We start from the raw sequence: 20,752 nt of genomic DNA on the forward strand, positions 1-20,752 counted from the left end.
CCTAGTCACCATGTATGCACATTACCTCGACTTTCTGGCCAGTAAACTCAGTGTGTCGCACAAGGTTAGCCCTTACCCGGGTCACCAGACTCCCCGAGTCCAGCAGAGACACCGCTTGAGTGTCTCCCATTTCCACCTGGCACAGGTGATTATTATCTAGACTCCCTGGTACCTATTGCACACAGCTTCCTGGCATATAGTGACCGGAAGTGGCCATAGTTAGTGTCCATGGGCTCAACCATATGGGGATAGTCGGCCTTTAAGTGACCAGGCTCATGACACCGCCAACAGATCATCAGAGACAGGTCCGTAGTGGGTACCTCCAGGGTGAGCTTTTTTGGCTCTAGTCTCTTGGTCTGGGCTGGGGATTGTCAGGGTTTAACTGCTGTTTCCTGGTAGCCTCATATCGTTCAACCAGGTCCACCATCTCAAGGGCATAAACAGGAGACACGTGGCCAATCCAATGCTGAAGAGGGTATGGCAAAACCCTCCAGAACATATCAGCTAACATACAGTCCGGCATAGCAGTGGGACTCAGTACGTCCTGTTGTAGCCATTCTTGCAAAAAGGTGAAATAAAGCATAATACTTGGGTCTCGTGGGCTCAGCAGGGTTAAGCTCCCATTGATACACCCGCTGGGCCTGTACCAACACATTTACCCCCAGCTTTCCTAGGAACTCACCCCTGACTTTCTGGTAATCGGCCGCTTGCTCGTCTGGTAAGTCGAAATACATCTTCTGGGAGTCAGATGCCAGGAACGGAGCAATGACCTCAGCTCACTGGTCTCGTGGTAGATTCTCCCTCACGGCCACTTTCTCGAATACCACCAGGTAGGTTTCGACATCATCCGTGGGTGCCATCTTGGGGATCGCCGTACGAACTGCTTTCCGGGCATCGTGAACGCTCGGGGATGCTCCTGCTGTCTGCAGAGACATCACATGTTGCAGCAGCTGGTTTGTTTCTTGCTGCTGTTTATTAGCCTCCCACTGTTGCAGGTTAGCCTCCAAGAGGTGAAAAATTCAGCGTTCATAATCGTAGAAAACAAACTGTGGATATCACCTCCCGCCAGGTTTACATGTTTTAAGCCTACTGGCTCTTACTTTTTACCTCCAGGAGTGACCAGCACAGTTTTTTTTTAAATGTCTCCTCCTACCATGATCAGGTTAAGCAAAGTCCCGTTTATTTATTTTTTTCCTCCTTACTTTATCGGGAATTTGCTTCACCTGATCATGGTGTATGGAGACATTTAAAAACCCCAGTGCAGGTCACTCCTGGAGGATATGAGTGAGAGCCAGAAGGCTTGAAACATGTAAACCTGACCGTAGGTGGTGGGAGGTGATATCCACTGTTTGTTTTCTATGATTATGAATGCCGAAGAAAGACAAGCTTTGAAAATGTTATCGGTGCTTTTTTTCACATGTGAGAAGAGTCAACCTTGAATCGTTCCATGCACGAATGCTGGTGAGTGAGCTAGACTTAATTTATTTCAATTGAATTAGCCTCCAAGAAGGTCTTCATTACAGCTTCCATTTTGCTGAGTGAAACGGTTTGAAATTTAACTGGTTTAATCCAGGACATACATCCATGCCCGGAGGAAAAAAATAAAAATATTTTGGCTTTTACACCAGCCTCACTGTGTATCCACGCATCCTCCACCAACTGTGGGGATTCACTCTGGTAGACAGGATAAGAGGAAGCAGTATAGAAGCACCAACCAGTTCTTAAATAAAACAGTTCAGTGTTTATTCACACTCTTGGCAAGTTCATAAACAAAAAAGTCACATTCAATACAAAAAGTCACCTTGTGGTTCTGCCTCAAAGAGTCCATGAACAGGCTTTAGGCGGCCTGTTTTCCCTGAAATGAGTCTCAGCCCTTCAAGCCCGGCACAAGCCTTAGATCCCAATACAGAGATATTCTCTGCTGAACCCAGCTGTCTTTTAAAGGCAGCTAGGTGATGCCAAAACTCGGACCGGCACATGAGATCCAGTCCGGTGTTTGACCCCACCTGGCCGCTAAGCAGTCCAGAAGTACACACTGGGAGAAAAAAAACCTGCCTCCCCATACAACTCCCTTTACTGTGTCACAATACCTTAGGTCCGGACCATATGTAGATGAGTATAGATATATTATAAATAATTGCCATTTATAATATCATCTACATTATGAACTAAGATTTTTTGGACCTGCGATATTTATCTATAATTAATAGGCTTTTTATTGCCATATTGGCCATCTATATGATATTATTATATGAATTATTGTTATGAGTTTAATAGCATTAATTATTGAGGGTCAATACTGCTAAAGCTTAAAGGGCTTCTGTCACCCCCCAAAACTCATTTTTCATTTTTGGGCATATTAAAATCCTTATTGGACGACTATTCCCTATATAGGGCTCTTACCTTGTTCTGTGGCTTGGTTTCACTAAAAATTGATCTTTTAAAATATGCAAATTACCTTGCTACCAGCAAGTAGGGTGGCTACTTGCTGGTAGCAGCCGCATCCTCCGATCCTAATGACGCCCCCTCCGCATTGTGATTGACAGGGCCAGGGAACGGAATCGTTCTCTGCTGTCCCTGCCTGTTTGCATTCAATATCTTGCGCCTTCGCCGCGGCCGTACCGATCTTTAATCTGCGCAGGCGCACTGAGAGGCGGCCGCTCGCTCGGCCGCTCCATCCTCAATGTCCCTGCGCTGGGTGTAGATGTGACGTCATCGGCGCAGGCGCATTGAGGATGGAGCGGCTGAGCGAGTGGCCGCCTCTCAGTGCGCCTGCGCAGATTGAAGATAGGTACGGCCGCGGCGCAGTCGCCAGATTTTGAATGCAAACAGGCAGGGCCAGCAGAAAACGATTCCGTTCCCTGGCCCTGTCAATCACAATGCGGAGGGGGCGTCATTAGGATCGGAGGATGCGGCTGCTACCAGCAAGTATCCGCCCTACTTGCTGGTAGCAAGGTAATTTGCATATTTTAAAAATAGCTTTTTATCACATTATACTGAACCAAAATGATTATTTAACTTATGTATGCAGAGCTCGCAGTATTGGGATTATTAGTAAACAAAAAAAAAAAAAAACGTTTAGTGGGCTGACAGATATATATGCTACATTTCTATATCTTGTAGGAATTGAATATTAACATGTTCTCTATATATATTTGTCTATTTTACATATGTTTTCCTACCATCATGTATTGGAATTAGCATATATTCATCTATGTATGTATAGTATTATGTATTGTAATTAAAAATGAAGTGTTAATATGTATGATTTTTTTTTTTAATCTCTATTTTATTTTTTGGGGAATGTATATGTTTTTTTTCAGTTTTTACCCAGTGACCCAGTTAGGTGGTGAACACTCAATATCCATCATGTCTGAGTGCAAGCCCCTTTTTAATCTTCTTTTATTCTTGCTATATAGACAAGTACATTTTTTTTGTTGCAGGCTGATAAATTACTTGACTGATTTATATGTTACTGGAATAATAATTATTGTAATGTCTAGAACCTCGTAAACGTTATATACTGACTCCAGATAAAACATAAATTGTCTTTCAAATACATCAATTTTATTTTCACCTAGTATATAGGAAATTAGAATCTCCAGTGAATTTATAAAGATATATGAAATGAAAACATGCATTATAAAATTATCCTGGGTTCCTTCTAGATGTGACGTACTTTAAAGAGAAAATAGGAGGCAAGGAAAGTTTAAGACAGAAAGATACTGCAAGAAAGCAAGAAATTGTTGAAATAATCCAACATGGTAAATAATTTGTAATTTAGAGTCTAAACCCGACTCTTCGATAACTTTATTTGGCGATATATTTTATAAGCTGCACATAAGATGTTGCTTCTTTTTCCAGCTCTATTATTTTGATTGGATCAGATGTTTTAATCTTGAACTGCAGTTAATTAAGTTACTGCTAAATGTTCTGAAGAGTTTTCTTAATCATGGCAAAGGTTTAGCTGCAACTAAACCTTCAGGGTAGAGAGGTACAGTCAGATGCAATTTGACTTTAACGTATTTAATTACTTAATTCTAAAAGTGATGTATTCAGGGAGAAAGCTAGAAGATATGTTATACTGTCAATTTTATTTCAGATCCTCAGGCAAAGAGGCAGTAATCATTTTCTTCAACCTATACTAGTTAACAAAAGTCCAACATTCTTCATATATTAAAACAAATATATGAAAATTTGTAGCCATTTAATGTAGTTTCTAAGATATTTCTGTCTATAGTAAAATGAAATTATTTGGTGGCTTGTTTCCAATTTGAATTGCAGCACATCATAAATTCCACTTTATAATCAATGTATGTATCAGAAAGGGTTTTTTTTACAGTTAAAGTAGTCAAACAATGGAATGCACTACCCTAATAGACTTTAATAGCAGATAAAATGATAACATAAAACAAGAACTACTGGTAGATGCTTATTGTCAAATGGAAGGGAAATTAGTCAAGTGCTGTGTTGTAAAAGTGGACAACATTTCTAGATGTGATTTGTTCTTAGCTATATTCTCGGTCAAACAGCTACTTCTGAGAAGTCAAACTTTTTTCCAGCCTCAGTAGCCATGTAACTGTATATTGTATTTAACTTTTTTAATGGAAAATATTTTGTTTGTGCTATGCGTTCATTTCACGCATCACACCCGCGTGGAAAACCCGCTGGTGTTGAAGGGGCCTTATAGGGTTGAGCAAATTATCATAACAGTGTCTCTCTCTCTCTCTCTCGCTCTCTGTTTTTATCTCTTTCTCTCCCTTGTTGGCTATTTGTATATTGGGAGGAGTATTATAGCAGCAATATTCTTAAATATAGAAGGCAATACTATGGTAGTCATATTGTTATACAATAGAAGTAGTATTATCTCTCTCTCTCTCTCTCTCTTTTTCTGCCTTGTTGGCTATTAGTATATTGGGAGCAGTATTCTTAAATATAGAAGGCATCACTACGGTAGTCATATTGTTATACAAAGGAGGTGTAGTATCATCTATCACTCTGTCTCTCTCTCTCCCCCCGTTTCTCTCTCTTTCTCTCCCTTGTTGAATATTAGTATATTGAGAGGAGTGTTAAAGCAGTTATATTCCTAAATATAGAAGGCAATACTATGGTAGTCATACTGTTATACAAGGAGTTAAACAAGCCACATGGAGGAGTGAGCAAGTATGATGCAATATTAGTGTGCCAGTTAGCAAATCCTGAGGAATGAGACAGACTGCCTTGGAAATGCATCGCCCTCCACTTGTACGCTTTTTTGTTTTAATTGTTTTTAATGATTTATGTACAATAAATTACAGTTTTAGTGTCCAGCGCCCCAGAAGACCAATTTTTTTCTGTTTTTGTTTTCACTCATCGGGTTCCGACACTGATATCCTGCTTGGTTGGGAGCAGCGTTCCCTCCGTTTGACTGTATGCACTTTTCAGAGTTGTGCCTGAAGTAGCACAACTAGTCCTGGTAAGCACAAGTACATTGTTGGCCATCATTGTTATTCACAGTGCGAGGTTCTCTGTTTGTTTTGTTGAAGTTACCTTATTCTGGCATTCCAATGTAATTAGATCCAAATAGTGGCAAAAAGCAGTTATGGAAAACAGTGCAGAGTAGGTACAATGTCTTTAGATGCCGATGTCAATTCCTTTATATCATATGAGGGTTTTTAATTTTCCTATCTTATTTCAATTTTATCTTTAAATTTTATCCATGTTGTGTATGTGCTTGAATATTATTTTATACAATACAGCTGCAAAGTAGTAGTAAATAAGAAAAGGCTGTGCATGTTTTCATTGAAACATAGTCTATGAAACCGGGTGGCATGCATTGAATTATGGGTAAGTAGTCTATTGAGTGTTTAGTGCTGCAGTTGTACCCTTAGATAAAACAGCCCTTGCACTAAATGGTCTATTTGAATGTTTGCAACCAAGATTTGACTGCCCTAATACTGAGACCGTGGAGCTCCATTTCTTCAAACAGCTTGTCAACTATGGTGTCGGTGTTGAACACCCGCTGATAAGATGGTGATGACCTATCCTGAGAATAGGTACTCAACATTAAAAACCAATAGAGCCCCTTAACACTTGTTGGCGTACTATTATAGAGAGCTGAAATGTGGAATAATAATGAAGTATAGACTACTTAAATTCTAGTTAGAAAAATATGATTATCAAGTAACATATACATAATGTACATACTAAGGGAAATTAGTCTTTAATACACAGTAATTGCCAGTAAAGTGCTAATTCCTAATATTTTATATACAGTTTATCCAGTGATGAAATTATTAGTATACTAAGCATTTACGTTGCATGACAAATTCTCTTTGGAAGTTCACACAGTGCACTGGATCCCTCATAAGGAAGGGGTTAGTAGTTTAGACAGTCAGTGGCTTATTTTTTATTACAGAAAAGATGACAATTCAATAAATAATTCCACTTTAATGGCAAAGTAATAATTTAGACAGTTACACTGCGCACATCTGCAAAAAATAGATGCAAGCTGGTTTACAGGCTGGGAGAACAATCAACTTATAGAAAATACATCATTCAATTGATTTTGATTACACCAAAACGTATTGTAAGGGCTTTACAAAGACTACAAAACTTTTCAGATGAATTATTTCACTGCTTCTGTCTATTTACATGATATGTTACATAAAAAAATGTACAAAATATAAAATGTATACAGACAAATGTTTCACAAACATTTTCTTTCTTTGTTGTAAACGACATGTACTCACTGAGATGTATTGCAGGAAGTTCTATGCAAGGTTATGTCTGGTGTGCATGTCAGAGATGTCAGGAAAATATTTGCCGTCTAATCCAGGTGACATGAGCTAAGACAAGATATATGGAGCCTGTTGAGCTACAGTATATATTGTCTTTGTATACATTAGGTCAGTTTAACGTTTCGTTTGCACATGCACAACAATAATTAAGATTGTACAATGGGCCAATAGCACCGTGTAGGAAAAGCTTGCCTTAGAAAAGAGCTGTATAGCCTGGCTCTTGAATAAGAATTACAGTAGATGACCAAAATGGTGGCCACGAGTATTGTGTAGCACCAGTTATGTAGAAGGTACGTAGCTTCTATTGCATGTTCTCTACACAATGCCATAGCCCTTATATAATTATGTATTTTATTGTGTTGATACATTGCATTTCCAATTGTATCGTTAATCAGGTCTCATGCAATCTGTTCTAGGTCTGTTATTTCCTTGTAATATATATTGGCTCCATAAGAGTTTTTTTTAAAACATGCTGATGTAACACTGTATCTCCTGCATGGTTATAATAACCACAGGGCAAGCACACTGGGGGGAAAAACAGTCTGAACAGTTGCATTCTGGATCTGTTTACAACATAGCTATTAATCCATGAAACACACACCAACAAATTAAAGTACAAACTGGTTTTGTTTGCATGGTGCAAGGCTTTGTTATTGTCATGATATCTATATACATAGCCCACCCAAAACACTGTGCAAAACCAACCTAATTATATGAAAGTTTCTACACTGCCTCAGTCTTACTTGACATTAAGAAACCCAACTTTAAACAGGAATAACTCAAACATGCCTAGAACTATAAGAGACAGGGGCAAAAAAATCTACTTGTGCTCATGCTTCAACGGATACCCCCAGCTCTGCTGGGAGTTCATTCAAATGTCTCCTTTACAAATACACAAAAAAATTAAAGTTTTCAAACTATCTGTTCTGCATTTGTGATGGCAGACATGTGCTATTGTTCACCTGTATTTCTGAGATTAAGACAACATCCAAATGTGCAGTCATTACTGGTTCTCATTTGTAAAAGAACACATGCTTAGGTTCCACACTAAATGATATTTTGAAGTTAATGGGGAGAGAAAACACTGTAGGACACATCAGCGGATTCTGAACTCTGACGGTAAGACTATTAAGATACATTTTTAAGGCAATGAGACAGCACCATATGACTTTTTATTCTTTTGCCTGTCCTTTCTTTGCTCACAATGCTCACATAAAAGCCTCTCTGGGGGAAGCCTTAGTAATTTGTATAAAAAAATGTAAGTGGGCAGCAGGTGGTTACAAAAACACTGTGGTTGCGATGAGGACAATTTGAAGCAAGTGACTTAACGCCAGGGGAATTCAGAATTGTGAGCACGGCAGTTCAGATATACAATTGGCACTTATCCAGTATATCACAGTAGCTTTTCTTCTAGATGCACAAATACATTTTGTGCTTTTCTGACGAGCATTATCTAGTTTGGAGGCAGTACACAACAATCTCACTAATGTAGTCATGTGACCGGCACAATGTCTTACATCAGAGGTTTGAAGTGGATTAAAAACACTGCACAAGTGATACATAATGTCAAAGAAAAAAAAAACACACATTACACACAAACATCTGTGCTGTAAACCTTTCAAAAAACTAAACCATTCCAGTTTGGCTAACAAATGTGCAATCTGCTTGTCTGCCCTTATATCTTGGGCCTTTTCCAGTTGACTAATTGAGATTCTCATCACTCCATTCATCTTCAAATACTGATGAAGCAAATCCAATCTATCCACTTCAATTATGTCACCTCACGCAATTTTCAGAGCCAAGTCACCTGCCTACCAGCACATTATCCTGGTAAGGGTGTTGAGCTCCTTCTGCAATGCAAGTGATCTATTGGACCAAACTATTATCTATAATAATATACCCTCCAGAGGTGACTTCCTAGAGGGTTGATTCAACAGAAGGATCTAAACTTTCATTGTGGTGACTTGCACCATCGCTGTCACAGCTTTGTCCACTGGAGAAGTTGGCTGCTTCTTGAAGACGCATTAGCATACTCATCTGTTAATAAAAAAATAAAAATAACATATTACTCTAAGCATGCCATCTAGGTTGTATACATCATAAAACAGTTATTTCATTAGGCAGTAACCCAAGGACACAAAGTCTACTTTTCTTAATCAATCAACAAGTGTTAGATAAATCAGGAACAGAGGCATAGTCTGTCCTGGCTTGCTACAATAATCCATATTAGTTAAGAGATTATTCATCTATGAGAAAATGAGCAGCTCTTTCACTGTTCTTTATATTAATAAACTGGATGCAGCATGTTCATTAATTATGATTTATTAGACGTTTATGCCACCTAATACAACAAAAGACCAGATGAATGTGCATTCATTCTTAATCATTGCTAGTAGAAAAGGAAGTTCAAAGGACATGGCTAATATGACTTGTATGGTTTTTAGGATAAGTATTTTTGGTTTGACGTATTATAGTGTGACAGCAGAGTATTAGGAAAGATTTACATAACGCAAACAATGTTCAACAAGGAAAAAGGAAAAAAGGGGCAAGCAACAAGGTTAGACAAAATCCTGCTTCCTAATAAAAACATGAATTTACTATTAAAAATTTAAATCCCTACTCTTCAATCCATGAATAAAATATTGACTATAATGCTGAACTACTAAAGGCATTCCATGTCATTTCATGGGCAACATAATAGTTATGTATATAATAGTTATAGCCATGTGTCATTTATAATTGATTATGACACTGCATAAATTATATGCATCTTTCTTAGTGATGGACGAATATCAGCTGGGACGATTCGAACGCGATCAAATGTACGCGAACCGCAAGTTCGTGGTGAGCCACATTTACTTTAGAGACAGGTGAACCTGAAAAACCTTCAGGTTATATTTGCAGCCATGAAATATTTACTAGAAGTGCACAAATCGTCACAAAACATGGACAGTGACATGCCAGAGGGGGATCAATGGTAAAAATGCCCACAAAAAAATATGTATTTTAATCAGGGGCCATTCTTATGCGTCTTAAAGGGAAACTCAAAAAAATGTGCCCTACTGGAGCCTAGAAATTTTTTATTTTAGGCCCCAAACATTAGGCATTCACCAGACAAAAAACATCAAGTGATTATGTGGCTGGAGGTATATTAGACGGTCATTGGATATCAATTTTACTGCAGGCCAGTGGAGTACAGGCCCCAAACATTAGGCATTCACCAGGCAGAAAACATCAAGTAATTATGTGGCTGGAGGTACATTAGGCAGTCTCTGTATAATAATTTTACTGTTGGCCAGATAGATTACAGGTCCCAAAAATTATGCATTCACCTTACATAAAAGATCAAGTGATTATGTGGCTGGAGGTATATTAGACGGTCATTGGATATTAATTTTACTGCAGGACGGTACAAATACATGTCAAATAAATATGTTTAAAAGAACTAAAAATATAAAACTGGATTAAAAGCATGGCTAATGAAATCACACCTCTTAAATAAACTTCAAATGATAATAGGTGAAATTCGATAACACGTGGTCGTCACAGGTGTTGAATTCCTCCGAGGCCCTAACAATTAGGCATTCACCGTACAGAAAAGATCAAGTGATTATGTGGCTGGAGGTATATAAGACGGTCAATGGATATCAATTTTACTGCAGGCCTGTGGACTACAGGTCCCAAAAATTATTCATTCGTCGTGCAGAAAAAAACTAGTGATTATGTGGCTGAAGGTATATTAGATGATCAATGGATATCAATTTTACTGCAGGTCAGTGGACTACAGGCCCCAAAAATTATTCATTCACCGGACAGAAAACATCAAGTGATTATGTGGCTGGAGGTATATTATACGGTCATTAGATATCAATTTTACTGTGGGCCAGTGGAGTACAGGCCCCAAACATTAGGCATTCACCGGACAAAAAACCTCAAGTGATTATGTGGCTTGAGGTACATTAAGCGGTCACCATATAATAATTTTACTGTTGGCCAGTTAGATTACAGGCCCCAAAAATTATGCATTCACCGTACAGAAAAGATCAAGTCATTATGTGGCTTGAGGTATATTAGCCAGTCATTGGATATTTACTGCAGGCCAGTACAAACACATGTCAAATGCATATGTTTAAAAGAACTAAAAATATAAAATTGGATTAAAAACATGGCTAATTAAATACCCCCTCTTGAAAAAAAAAACAAATGGTAATACAGGGAGTGCAGAATTATTAGGCAAATGAGTATTTTGACCACATCATCCTCTTTATGCATGTTGTCTTACTCCAAGCTGTATAGGCTTGAAAGCCTACTACCAATTAAGCATATTAGGTGATGTGCATCTCTGTAATGAGAAGGGGTGTGGTCTAATGACATCAACACCTTATATCAGGTGTGCATAATTATTAGGCAACTTCCTTTCCTTTGGCAAAATGGGTCAAAAGAAGGACTTGACAGGCTCAGAAAAGGCAAAAATAGTGAGATATCTTGCAGAGGGATGCAGCACTCTTAACATTGCAAAGCTTCTGAAGCATGATCATCGAACAATCAAGCGTTTCATTCAAAATAGTCAACAGGGTCACAAGAAGCGTGTGGAAAAACCAAGGCGCAAAACAACTGCCCATGAACGGAGAAAAGTCAAGCGTGCAGCTGCCAAGATGCCACTTGCCACCAGTTTGGCCATATTTCAGAGCTGCAACATCACTGGAGTGCCCAAAAGCACAAGGTGTGCAATACTCAGAGACATGGCCAAGGTAAGAAAGGCTGAAAGATGACCACCACTGAACAAGACACACAAGCTGAAACGTCAAGACTGGGCCAAGAAATATCTCAAGACTGAGTTTTTAAAGGTTTTATGGACTGATGAAATGAGAGTGAGTCTTGATGGGCCAGATGGATGGGCCCGTGGCTGGATTGGTAAAGGGCAGAGAGCTCCAGTCCGACTCAGACGCCAGCAAGGTGGAGGTGGAGTACTGGTTTGGGCTGGTATCATCAAAGATGAGCTTGTGGGGCCTTTTCGGGTTGAGGATGGAGTCAAGCTCAACTCCCAGTCCTACTGCCAGTTTCTGGAAGACACCTTCTTCAAGCAGTGGTACAGGAAGAAGTCTGCATCCTTCCAGAAAAACATGATTTTCATGCAGGACAATGCTCCATCACACGCGTCCAAGTACTCCACAGCGTGGCTGGCAAGAAAGGGTATAAAAGAAGAAAATCTAATGACATGGCCTCCTTGTTCACCTGATCTGAACCCCATTGAGAACCTGTGGTCCATCATCAAATGTGAGATTTACAAGGAGGGAAAACAGTACACCTCTCTGAACAGTGTCTGGGAGGCTGTGGTTGCTGCTGCACGCAATGTTAATGGTGAACAGATCAAAACACTGACAGAATCCATGGATGGCAGGCTTTTGAGTGTCCTTACAAAGAAAGGTGGCTATATTGGTCACTGATTTGTTTTTGTTTTGTTTTTGAATGTCAGAAATGTATATTTGTAAATGTTGAGATGTTATATTGGTTTCACTAGTAAAAATAAATAATTGAAATGGGTATATATTAGTTTTTTGTTAAGTTGCCCAATAATTATGCACAGTAATAGTCACCTGCACACACAGATATTCCCCTAAAATAGCTAAAACTAAAAACAAACTAAAAACTACTTCCAAAAATATTCAGCTTTGATATTAATGAGTTTTTTAGGTTCATTGAGAACATGGTTGTTGTTCAATAATAAAATTAATCCTCAAAAATACAACTTGCCTAATAATTCTGCACTCCCTGTAGGTGAAATTTAATTAAACATGGTCATCACAGGTGTTGATTTCCTCCGAAATCCATGCCTCATTAATTTTTAGAATTGTGAGGTAGTTCACACTGTTGTGAGCTAGGCGAGTGCGCTTATCGGTCATGATTCCTCCTGCTGCGCTGAACTTCCTTTTGAACAGGACACTCGACGAGGGACAAGCCAAGAGCTCCATGGCAAATTCTGCCAGGTCTGGTCACAGGTCAAGCCTGCACACCCAGTAGTCAAGCGATTCCTCGCATCTCAGAGCATCTACCTGTCGGTCTAGGCGTTCCCTGAGGCTGGATCCGAAGAGCGGCTGTCGAGGGGTTGGCTGCAAGAATGATCTCATATGCGAAGTGACCAACACATCTTCAAACCGCCCTCTTCATGCATGCAATGTCTCACCTGGCACGTTGAATAGGTTCTGGAGAGCTGGGGGGGGCAGCAGAAGAGGCGGTAGCAGTGGGTAAGGAGAAGTCAGCTGAGGAGAAGACGGAGGATGGAGTAGGAGCAGGAGAAGAAGAGGTAGGCCTGCATGCATTTCGTGGCGGTAACACCAAATCCACATGGGTGCCCCAGGTTGCATGCATGACAGCTGTCAGAAGGTTTATCCAGTGGGCAGTAAATGTTATTTAACTTCCCTGCCCATGTTTGCTAGACCACGTGTCTGTGGTCAGATGTATATTGGCACCAACACTATGTGCCAGAGTTACATTCACTTGCCGCTGAACATGGCCATATAGCTCTGGGATGCCCTTCTGGGAAAAATATTTTCTTCTGGGGACCTTTCATTGTGGTGTGCCAATGGCCATACATTTTCTAAAGGCCTCCAAGTCCACCAGTTTATATGGCAATAGTTGGCGGGCTACCAGTTCCGACAAGCCGGCGGTCAGCCATTGGGCAAGAGGGTTATCCGGCATCATCAACTTTTTACGTTCGAACATTTGGGTCACAGAAGCCTGCCTTTTGCCAGATGAACGCGACAATGGCATGGTGGAAGGTGGAGTGGAGGACAAATAGGAGGAGAGAGGAGAAGGAGAAGAGGCAGGACGTGGAGTGCCAGGAGTGTGGCTTTGTGGGTTCTCACAGTGTTGCTCCCATTGGGCTCAGTGATGGGAGGCCAGGTGTCTTCTTTAGAGATGGCCTTGCAGTTCGCCCGGCGGTCGTTTCACGGAGAACTTTGCGTGTTCGCGATTCGCCGAACATGCAAACATATGGAGATATTTGTGCCCGCCATATTCTTTTACATTGTGAAGACCTTGGTACAGGACAGCCAATTGAGATATTTCAGCACATGGACATACCCCCTACCTTATAAATAAACCTGTCCTGGCCGCCATTTTACATTCAGTGTTTTGCCATTGTAGGGAGAGCTTGCTGTGTGGAGCAGGGACAGGATGTTAGGGACACAAAAGTCTTTATAAGGACTGGTATAGGTGTGTTATCGATAAGTGTGATACACAGAGGGGTGCGATATACTTATAATATACTTTTGTAATGAGTCAAAAACACATAGATCTATATAATGATCACCTGGAAGTAAGGGGCCTAGGGGCTTACTAGGGCCATTTTTATATAGGGTAAGGTTCCGGACTGGGTCACTCTTATCAGGGCGGGTGGGCTGTGGTTAGGCTATCAGGGCCAGAATAGCACCCCCCTGTAGGGCAATATCAGGGACAGTTCTTTGCCTATCCTGTCCTTCAATACCACGTCATCATCTAGCCCAGGGATAGATGTTTTTTGCTTTCCCTCCGGGATTCATGGATGTACACTGGAACCGCACAGATTGTGGTAGGACATATGGTTTCTCATTTGGTGCCGCTGAGCACTTGTTATTGCCTTCCACATCTATGAATTTTGCTTAACTTTAATAATTTAATTTATTTTCATTTAGAGGGATATCTTTTCTATTCACACATCTGCAAAATGGGTCCGCATCCGTTCGGCAATTTTGTGCAAAGGGTGCAAACCCATTCATTTTAAATGGGGCCGGAATGTGCTGTCCGAATCCGCATTTGCGGATCCGCACTTCCGCATCCGTTCTTCCGTTTCTGCAAAAAAATAGAACATGCCTTATTCTTGTCCGCAATTGCAGGCAAGATTAGGCATTTTCTATTATAGTGCTGGTGATGTCCGGTCCGCAAATTGCAGAATGCACATTGCCGGTGTCCGTGTTTTGCGGATTCACCTTTAATGTGACCTATAAACTGTACCACTCAATTGAAAATCAAACTGAAATCTTTTAGGTGGAGGGAAGAAAATAAAAAAAATAATAATAATGTGGTTGCATAAATGTGCACACCCTCTGGGCATGTAGCTGTGTTCAGAATTAAAGGGGTTCTGCACTTTCAATTAACTGATGATCTATCCTCTGGATAGATCATCAGCTTCTGATCGGCGGGGGTCCGACACCTGGGACCCCCGCCGATCAGCTGTTTGAGAAGGCAGCGGCGCTCCAGCAGCGCCGTGGCCTTCTCACTGTTTACCGCCGGGCCGCCCGCCCACTGACGTCACGACTTGTATCAACTAGAGTGGGCGCGGCTAAGCTCCATTTAAGTGAACAGAGCTTCGCCGCGCCCACTCTAGTTGATACAAGTCGTGATGTCAGTGGGCGAGCGGCCCGGCGGTAAACAGTGAGAAGGCCGCGGCGCTGCTGGAGCGCCGCTGCCTTCTCAAACAGGTGATCGGCGGGGGTCCCGGGTGTCGGACCCCCACCGATCAGAAGCTGATGATCTATCCAGAGGATAGCTCATCAGTTAATTGAAAGTGCAGAACCCCTTTAAGCAATCACATTCAAAATCATGTTAAATAGGAGTCAGCATACACCTGCCATCATTTAAAGTGCCTCTGATTAACCCCAAATAAAGTTCAGCTGCTCTAGTTGGTCTTTCCTGAAATGTTCTTAGTCGCATCCCACAGCAAAAGCCATGGTCTACAGAGAGCTTCCATAGTATCAGAGGGCTCTCATTGTTAAAAGGTATCAGTCAGGAGAAGGGTACAAAAGAATTTCCAAGGCATTAGATATGCCATGGAACATAGTGAAGATAATTATCATGATATTACCAAGAACTGGACGTCCCTCCAAAAATGATGAAAAGACGAGAAGAAAACTGGTCTGGAAGGCTACCAAGAGGCCGACAGCAACATTAAAGGGGCTGCAGGAATATCTGGAAAGTACTGGCTGTGTGGTACATGTGAAAACAATCTCCCATATTCTTCATATGTCTGGGCTATGGGGTAGAGTGGCAAGATGAAAGTATTTTCTTACGAAGAAAAACATCCAAGCCAGGCTACATTTTGCAAAAACACTTCTGAAGTCTCCCAAAAGCATGTGGGAAAAAGTGTTATGGTCTGATAAAACCAAGGTTGAACTTTTTGGCCATAATTCCAAAATATATTTTTGGCGCAAATCAACACTGCACATCACCAAAAGAACACCATACCCACAGTGAAGCATGGTGGTGGCAGCATCATGCTTTGGGGCCTTAGTTGAGCTAGAGGGAATTATGAACAGTTCCAAATACCAGTCAATATTGGCACAAAACCTCCAGGCTTCTGCTAGGAAGCTGAACATGAAGAGGAACTTCATCTTTCAGCATGACAATGACCCAAAGCATACATCCAAATCAACAAAGGAATGGCTTCACCAGAAGAAGATTAAAGTTTTGGAATGGCCCAGCCAGAGCCCAGACCTGAATCCGATTAAAAATATGTGTGGTGATCTGGAGAGGACTGTGCACAGGAGATGCCCTCGCAATTTGACAGATTTGGAGTGTTTTTGCAAAGAAGAGTGGGAAAATCAAGTCAAAATGTGCCATGCTGATAGACTCATACCCAAAAAGACTAAGTGCTGTAATAAAATCAAAAGGTGCTTCAACAAAGTATTAGTTTAAGGGTGTGCACACTTATGCAACCGTATTATTTTATTTTTACATTTTTTCTTCCCTCTACCTAAAAGATTTCATTTTGTTTTTAAATTGAGTGGTACAGTTTATAGGTCACAGTAAAGGTGGAAAAAGTTCGGAAATGATTTATCTTTGTCTCATTTTTTTTACACAGAAACCTGACATTCTAACAGGTTTATGTAGACTTTTTATATCCACTGTATATATATAGAGTTACATTTTATTCTAGTCTATGGATATACTGTATAATTCTAGAAAGAAGTCACTCCTGTTACCAAATATGTGACTTTTATCTTATTGAAGGAGTTTATAATATGATACTCTATATTCAGTGGGGTTTATGTATGAACACCATAGTGAGAAAGAATAGTTGCCTCCAGAAACTAAATTCCAGCTGTCAGTTATCTAGGACACCGGTTGTTATAAATGAGCCCCAGTAAGCCCTGCCCTACTTTTTCATTGTATATACATGCATGATATTTTAAGTCCTCAATTATATGACGAATTCCTAATGTATGTTTGCATAATATATAATCAGAGCTCAGTTGATCTTTAAATTATTATTATTTGAAATTTACTGCCAAACAACTAAATGTACTGTAAATGATAACATGCTTCCTTCAGAAGCCACTAGAGGGAGCTTGGGAGCTTACTGCAGATTGTCTTATTACTGCACCCTTCTATTGGTGGATCAGGCAGCCAGCACATTATCTTTAAAAGTAAGGCTGAGTTCACACGGGCGAGATTTCCGCGCGGGTGCAATGCGGTAGGTGAACGTATTGCACCCGCACTGAATCCGGCACCATTCATTTCTATGGGGCTGTGCACATGAGCGATTTTTTTCACGCATCACTTCTGCAATGCTTTAAAATCGCAGCATGCTCTATATTCTGCGTTTGTAACGCAGGACAGGCCCCATAGAAATGAATGGGGCTGAGTGAAAATCGCAAGCATCCGCAAGCAAGTGCGGATGCGGTGCGATTTTCACTCATGGTTGCTAGGTGACAGTCTATTCACTGTATTATTTTCCCTTCTAACATGGTTATAAGGGAAAATAATAGCATTCTGAATACAGAATGCTTAGTACAAGGTCAATTGAGGGTTAAAAAAAATAAAAGAAATTAACTCACCTTGTCCTCTTCATCGCGCAGTTCCCGGTCTCTTCTGATGAGCTGTCGGCTAAAGGACCTTTGGTGACGTCAGATCACATGCTCCAATCACATGGTACATCACCGGGGTGATGTACCATGTGATTGGAGCATGTGATCTGACGTCACCAAAGGTCCTTTAGCCGACAGCTCATCAGAAGAGACCGGGAACTGCGCGATGAAGAGGACAAGGTGAGTTAATTTCTTTTATTTTTTTTAACCCTCAATTGACCTTGTACTAAGCATTCTGTATTCAGAATGCTATTATTTTCCCTTATAACCATGTTAGAAGGGAAAATAATACAATCTACACTACAACTAACCCAAACCTGAACTTCTGTGAAGAAGTTCGGGTCTGGGTACCACAGTCGGTTTTTTATCACGCGAGTGCAAAACACATTGCACCCGCGTGATAAAAACTGAACATCGGAACGCAATCGCAGTCAAAACTGACTGCAATTGCGTACCTAATCGCGCGGGTTTGCCGCAATACACCGGGACGCATCCGGACCTAATCCGGACACGCCCGTGTGAACCCAGCCTTACAGTACTTCTATTCAATGGAATAAAGACTCTGTAATAGAAAACAAAGCTACCGTCACTATAAATATATATTAAGCAGCATACATTTTAAATCTACTGAAGGGTTGACATTCACTTGAAGCCTTTTAAATCTTCATAATTTACACTGACAACTATGAAAATACCTTTATCTCTTAAAATGTAAATTTAAATTGTTATTTATCAGGAAAATCCAATAAAAATGGTATTCCGATAAAGTATGCTCAGATAACAGTAGACCACTTTTTATGAAACTGTAGGGAACATTCTAAGAAGATGATTATTCAAATATACAGCATAGCAATTATTTCAGGCTGTGTTTACATCAAATTTGGGCAATACATCGGATATTATTTTGGGAGTATTCACCAACTTGCACTTCAGCGGCATAAATCTTTCATTAGCATAAGAAAAAAAGTATATGCCATGTGGTATTTTTTGTGGTAGCAGCATACTACATTTTCCTATACAGTAAAAAAAAAGGTATGCCAGCAGATACCTCCACAACAGAGGCCAAAAAAACACAATATTAAGTACAAGGAAGCATTCATGTAGACATAACCTGCGGGAACCTGTTTTTGTTTTTTCTCCAACATGATGTGAACAGATATAAGCAGTGCCAAAGGGATGTGAACACTCTATAAAGCCCTGTCATTCTTGAAATCATTGGTGGTCCAAGATCAAAGAATTTCCCAATCTGATCTTCCACCATGTATCTAGAACATACTGTATCACACAGTCATTTTGACTGGATTTCTGTTTGGACAGTCCAGATTATAATGAACCAGATGCTAATGCCCAATACTCGATATTTATAGACCTACATTGTCCCTTATTGTGAGTATCTGAAAACATATCGCTTCACAGCTACACAGATCTGGGATTTCACTTTAAGGTTCCATAGAATAAAGACTGTTTAATATTTTGTATTTTTTTTTGTTGTTGTTGTTTTTTTTGTTTCGAGAACATAGAGCACGATGCCAAGTATATATGAAGCTGTTCTTTGAGCGAGCAGCTGTAAGGTGTTACCCATACATCGGACCTATAACCAACACTGGATATGGCATACAGTATAGTCATAAAAATTTATTTTCAATCATGTCTCCATGCAGTGCAGAAATTGTAGATCAATGCACATAGGATGAGTCACGGGAAAAGAAATTGATTTTAGCTTAAACTATGAATCTTTCCGTGTTCTTATGTTTCAAGTGTGAATGATTAAATGTTATTATTTGGTGAGAGAAGGATGTCATGGAGGACTTGTCAATGTCATTCAGCCATGTACAGTATTATACCTTATGATACCTTATACGAATGTTTCATTCCTGTACACAGTGCGTTGAAATTATGAAGGAAAGTCAAAGCACATTCTGATAACATGCTGTCTGTTCCAGATTCAAATCTAGGACACCCATGTGATTGTTGATAATGCATTATCCCTTCAAAGGAGCGGCATGTAATTTTTTTTTCTATTGAGAGAGATAAAACCGTTCTCATGAACAATGATAATACAATCAGCTTCAGGCATCTGGAATAAAACTATAATTTTAATTAGATAAAGGAATCCTTGGTGGAACATTCTTATATGTTCAGATTCCTTTTAAAAGATGCCCAATTTATTGAAGAAAACAATACACTTGTATTGAAGCCCAAATGCAAAATGCATCATTAGAAAGAAATATACAGCACTGCCATCTGCTGTCCCTCAGCTGTTATTTCCCACAGTAACTGGTAATATCTTGTGGGAATATAAAATACCTACCACACAGCATGGAGATCAGCATGGTCTGATACTAAAGCATTGATTCAAGCTACTGTATACATTATTGTATTCTGCTCTCAAAGCAGAAGAGTCACATAATATGCTGGAAAGTGATATGCATTCAGTACAGCCACCAAAGATATTAGATGGGTCAGCAGCATATATACATGCTATTACATGCACATTTAAAGGGGTTGTCTTGTATAAACACCTTATTTTAAAACACCCTAATATGCATTCCGGGGGTTGACTCTTGAGTTTCAGTATCTTCAGAGGCGGACACAGAAAGCAGACGGCCCCTTTGTAAAGAATGTGCCCGGGCCGCCCCTTCCTTCCCTAAACCATACAGACATAAACATATACAATATGTGTATAATCCCGGAAGACCAAGGAGCATATAAGACCAGGAGCGCAGCGCCGGCCCAGGAAGCAACATTTAATAAGCTCTGTACCAATAAAAAGGGGTGAAATGAAAAAAAAATAATATAGATACAATGACCCCTTTAAGGCTGCAGAGTCCTTTTGGCCAACAATGTGTTGTGCAACCAAGGATCACCGCAGCACAATGCTGCGATGCATTGGGTTAAATTGAATGGGGTCGCATTGTGACCTTCAAGTTTCTTACAATCACAATCAGAAAGTCGCAAGAAATTCAGTAGGTTGGATATTTTGCGACTGTCTTTGGCTGCACATTTAGACGGCCATATGACTTTTGCAGTTCGCAATTTACAGATATGCAAAACACGGAGACTGGCCACGTGCATCTTATTATAGAAAATTCCTATTCTTTTCCGCAATTGTGGACACGAATAGGACAT

At 40.2% G+C, this 20,752-nt stretch overlaps 1 protein-coding gene across 7 annotated transcripts in view; it reads right to left on the reverse strand.

Annotated features, from left to right (window-relative positions):
- Positions 1-6,396: 6,396 nt before the first annotated feature.
- Positions 6,397-20,752, reverse strand: part of NAV3 (neuron navigator 3) — a 542,271-nt gene continuing 527,915 nt past the window's right edge. For all 7 annotated transcript variants that reach the window (XM_044280408.1, XM_044280405.1, XM_044280407.1 and 4 more), the window contains one exon: positions 6,397-8,816. In XM_044280408.1, coding sequence (XP_044136343.1) covers positions 8,697-8,816 — 120 coding nt within the window. In that variant the 3' untranslated portion in view covers positions 6,397-8,696. The remainder of the gene's footprint in view (positions 8,817-20,752) is intronic.

This window comes from Bufo gargarizans, chromosome 2, assembly GCF_014858855.1.
Source record: "Bufo gargarizans isolate SCDJY-AF-19 chromosome 2, ASM1485885v1, whole genome shotgun sequence".
Taxonomy (NCBI): Eukaryota; Metazoa; Chordata; class Amphibia; order Anura; family Bufonidae; genus Bufo; species Bufo gargarizans.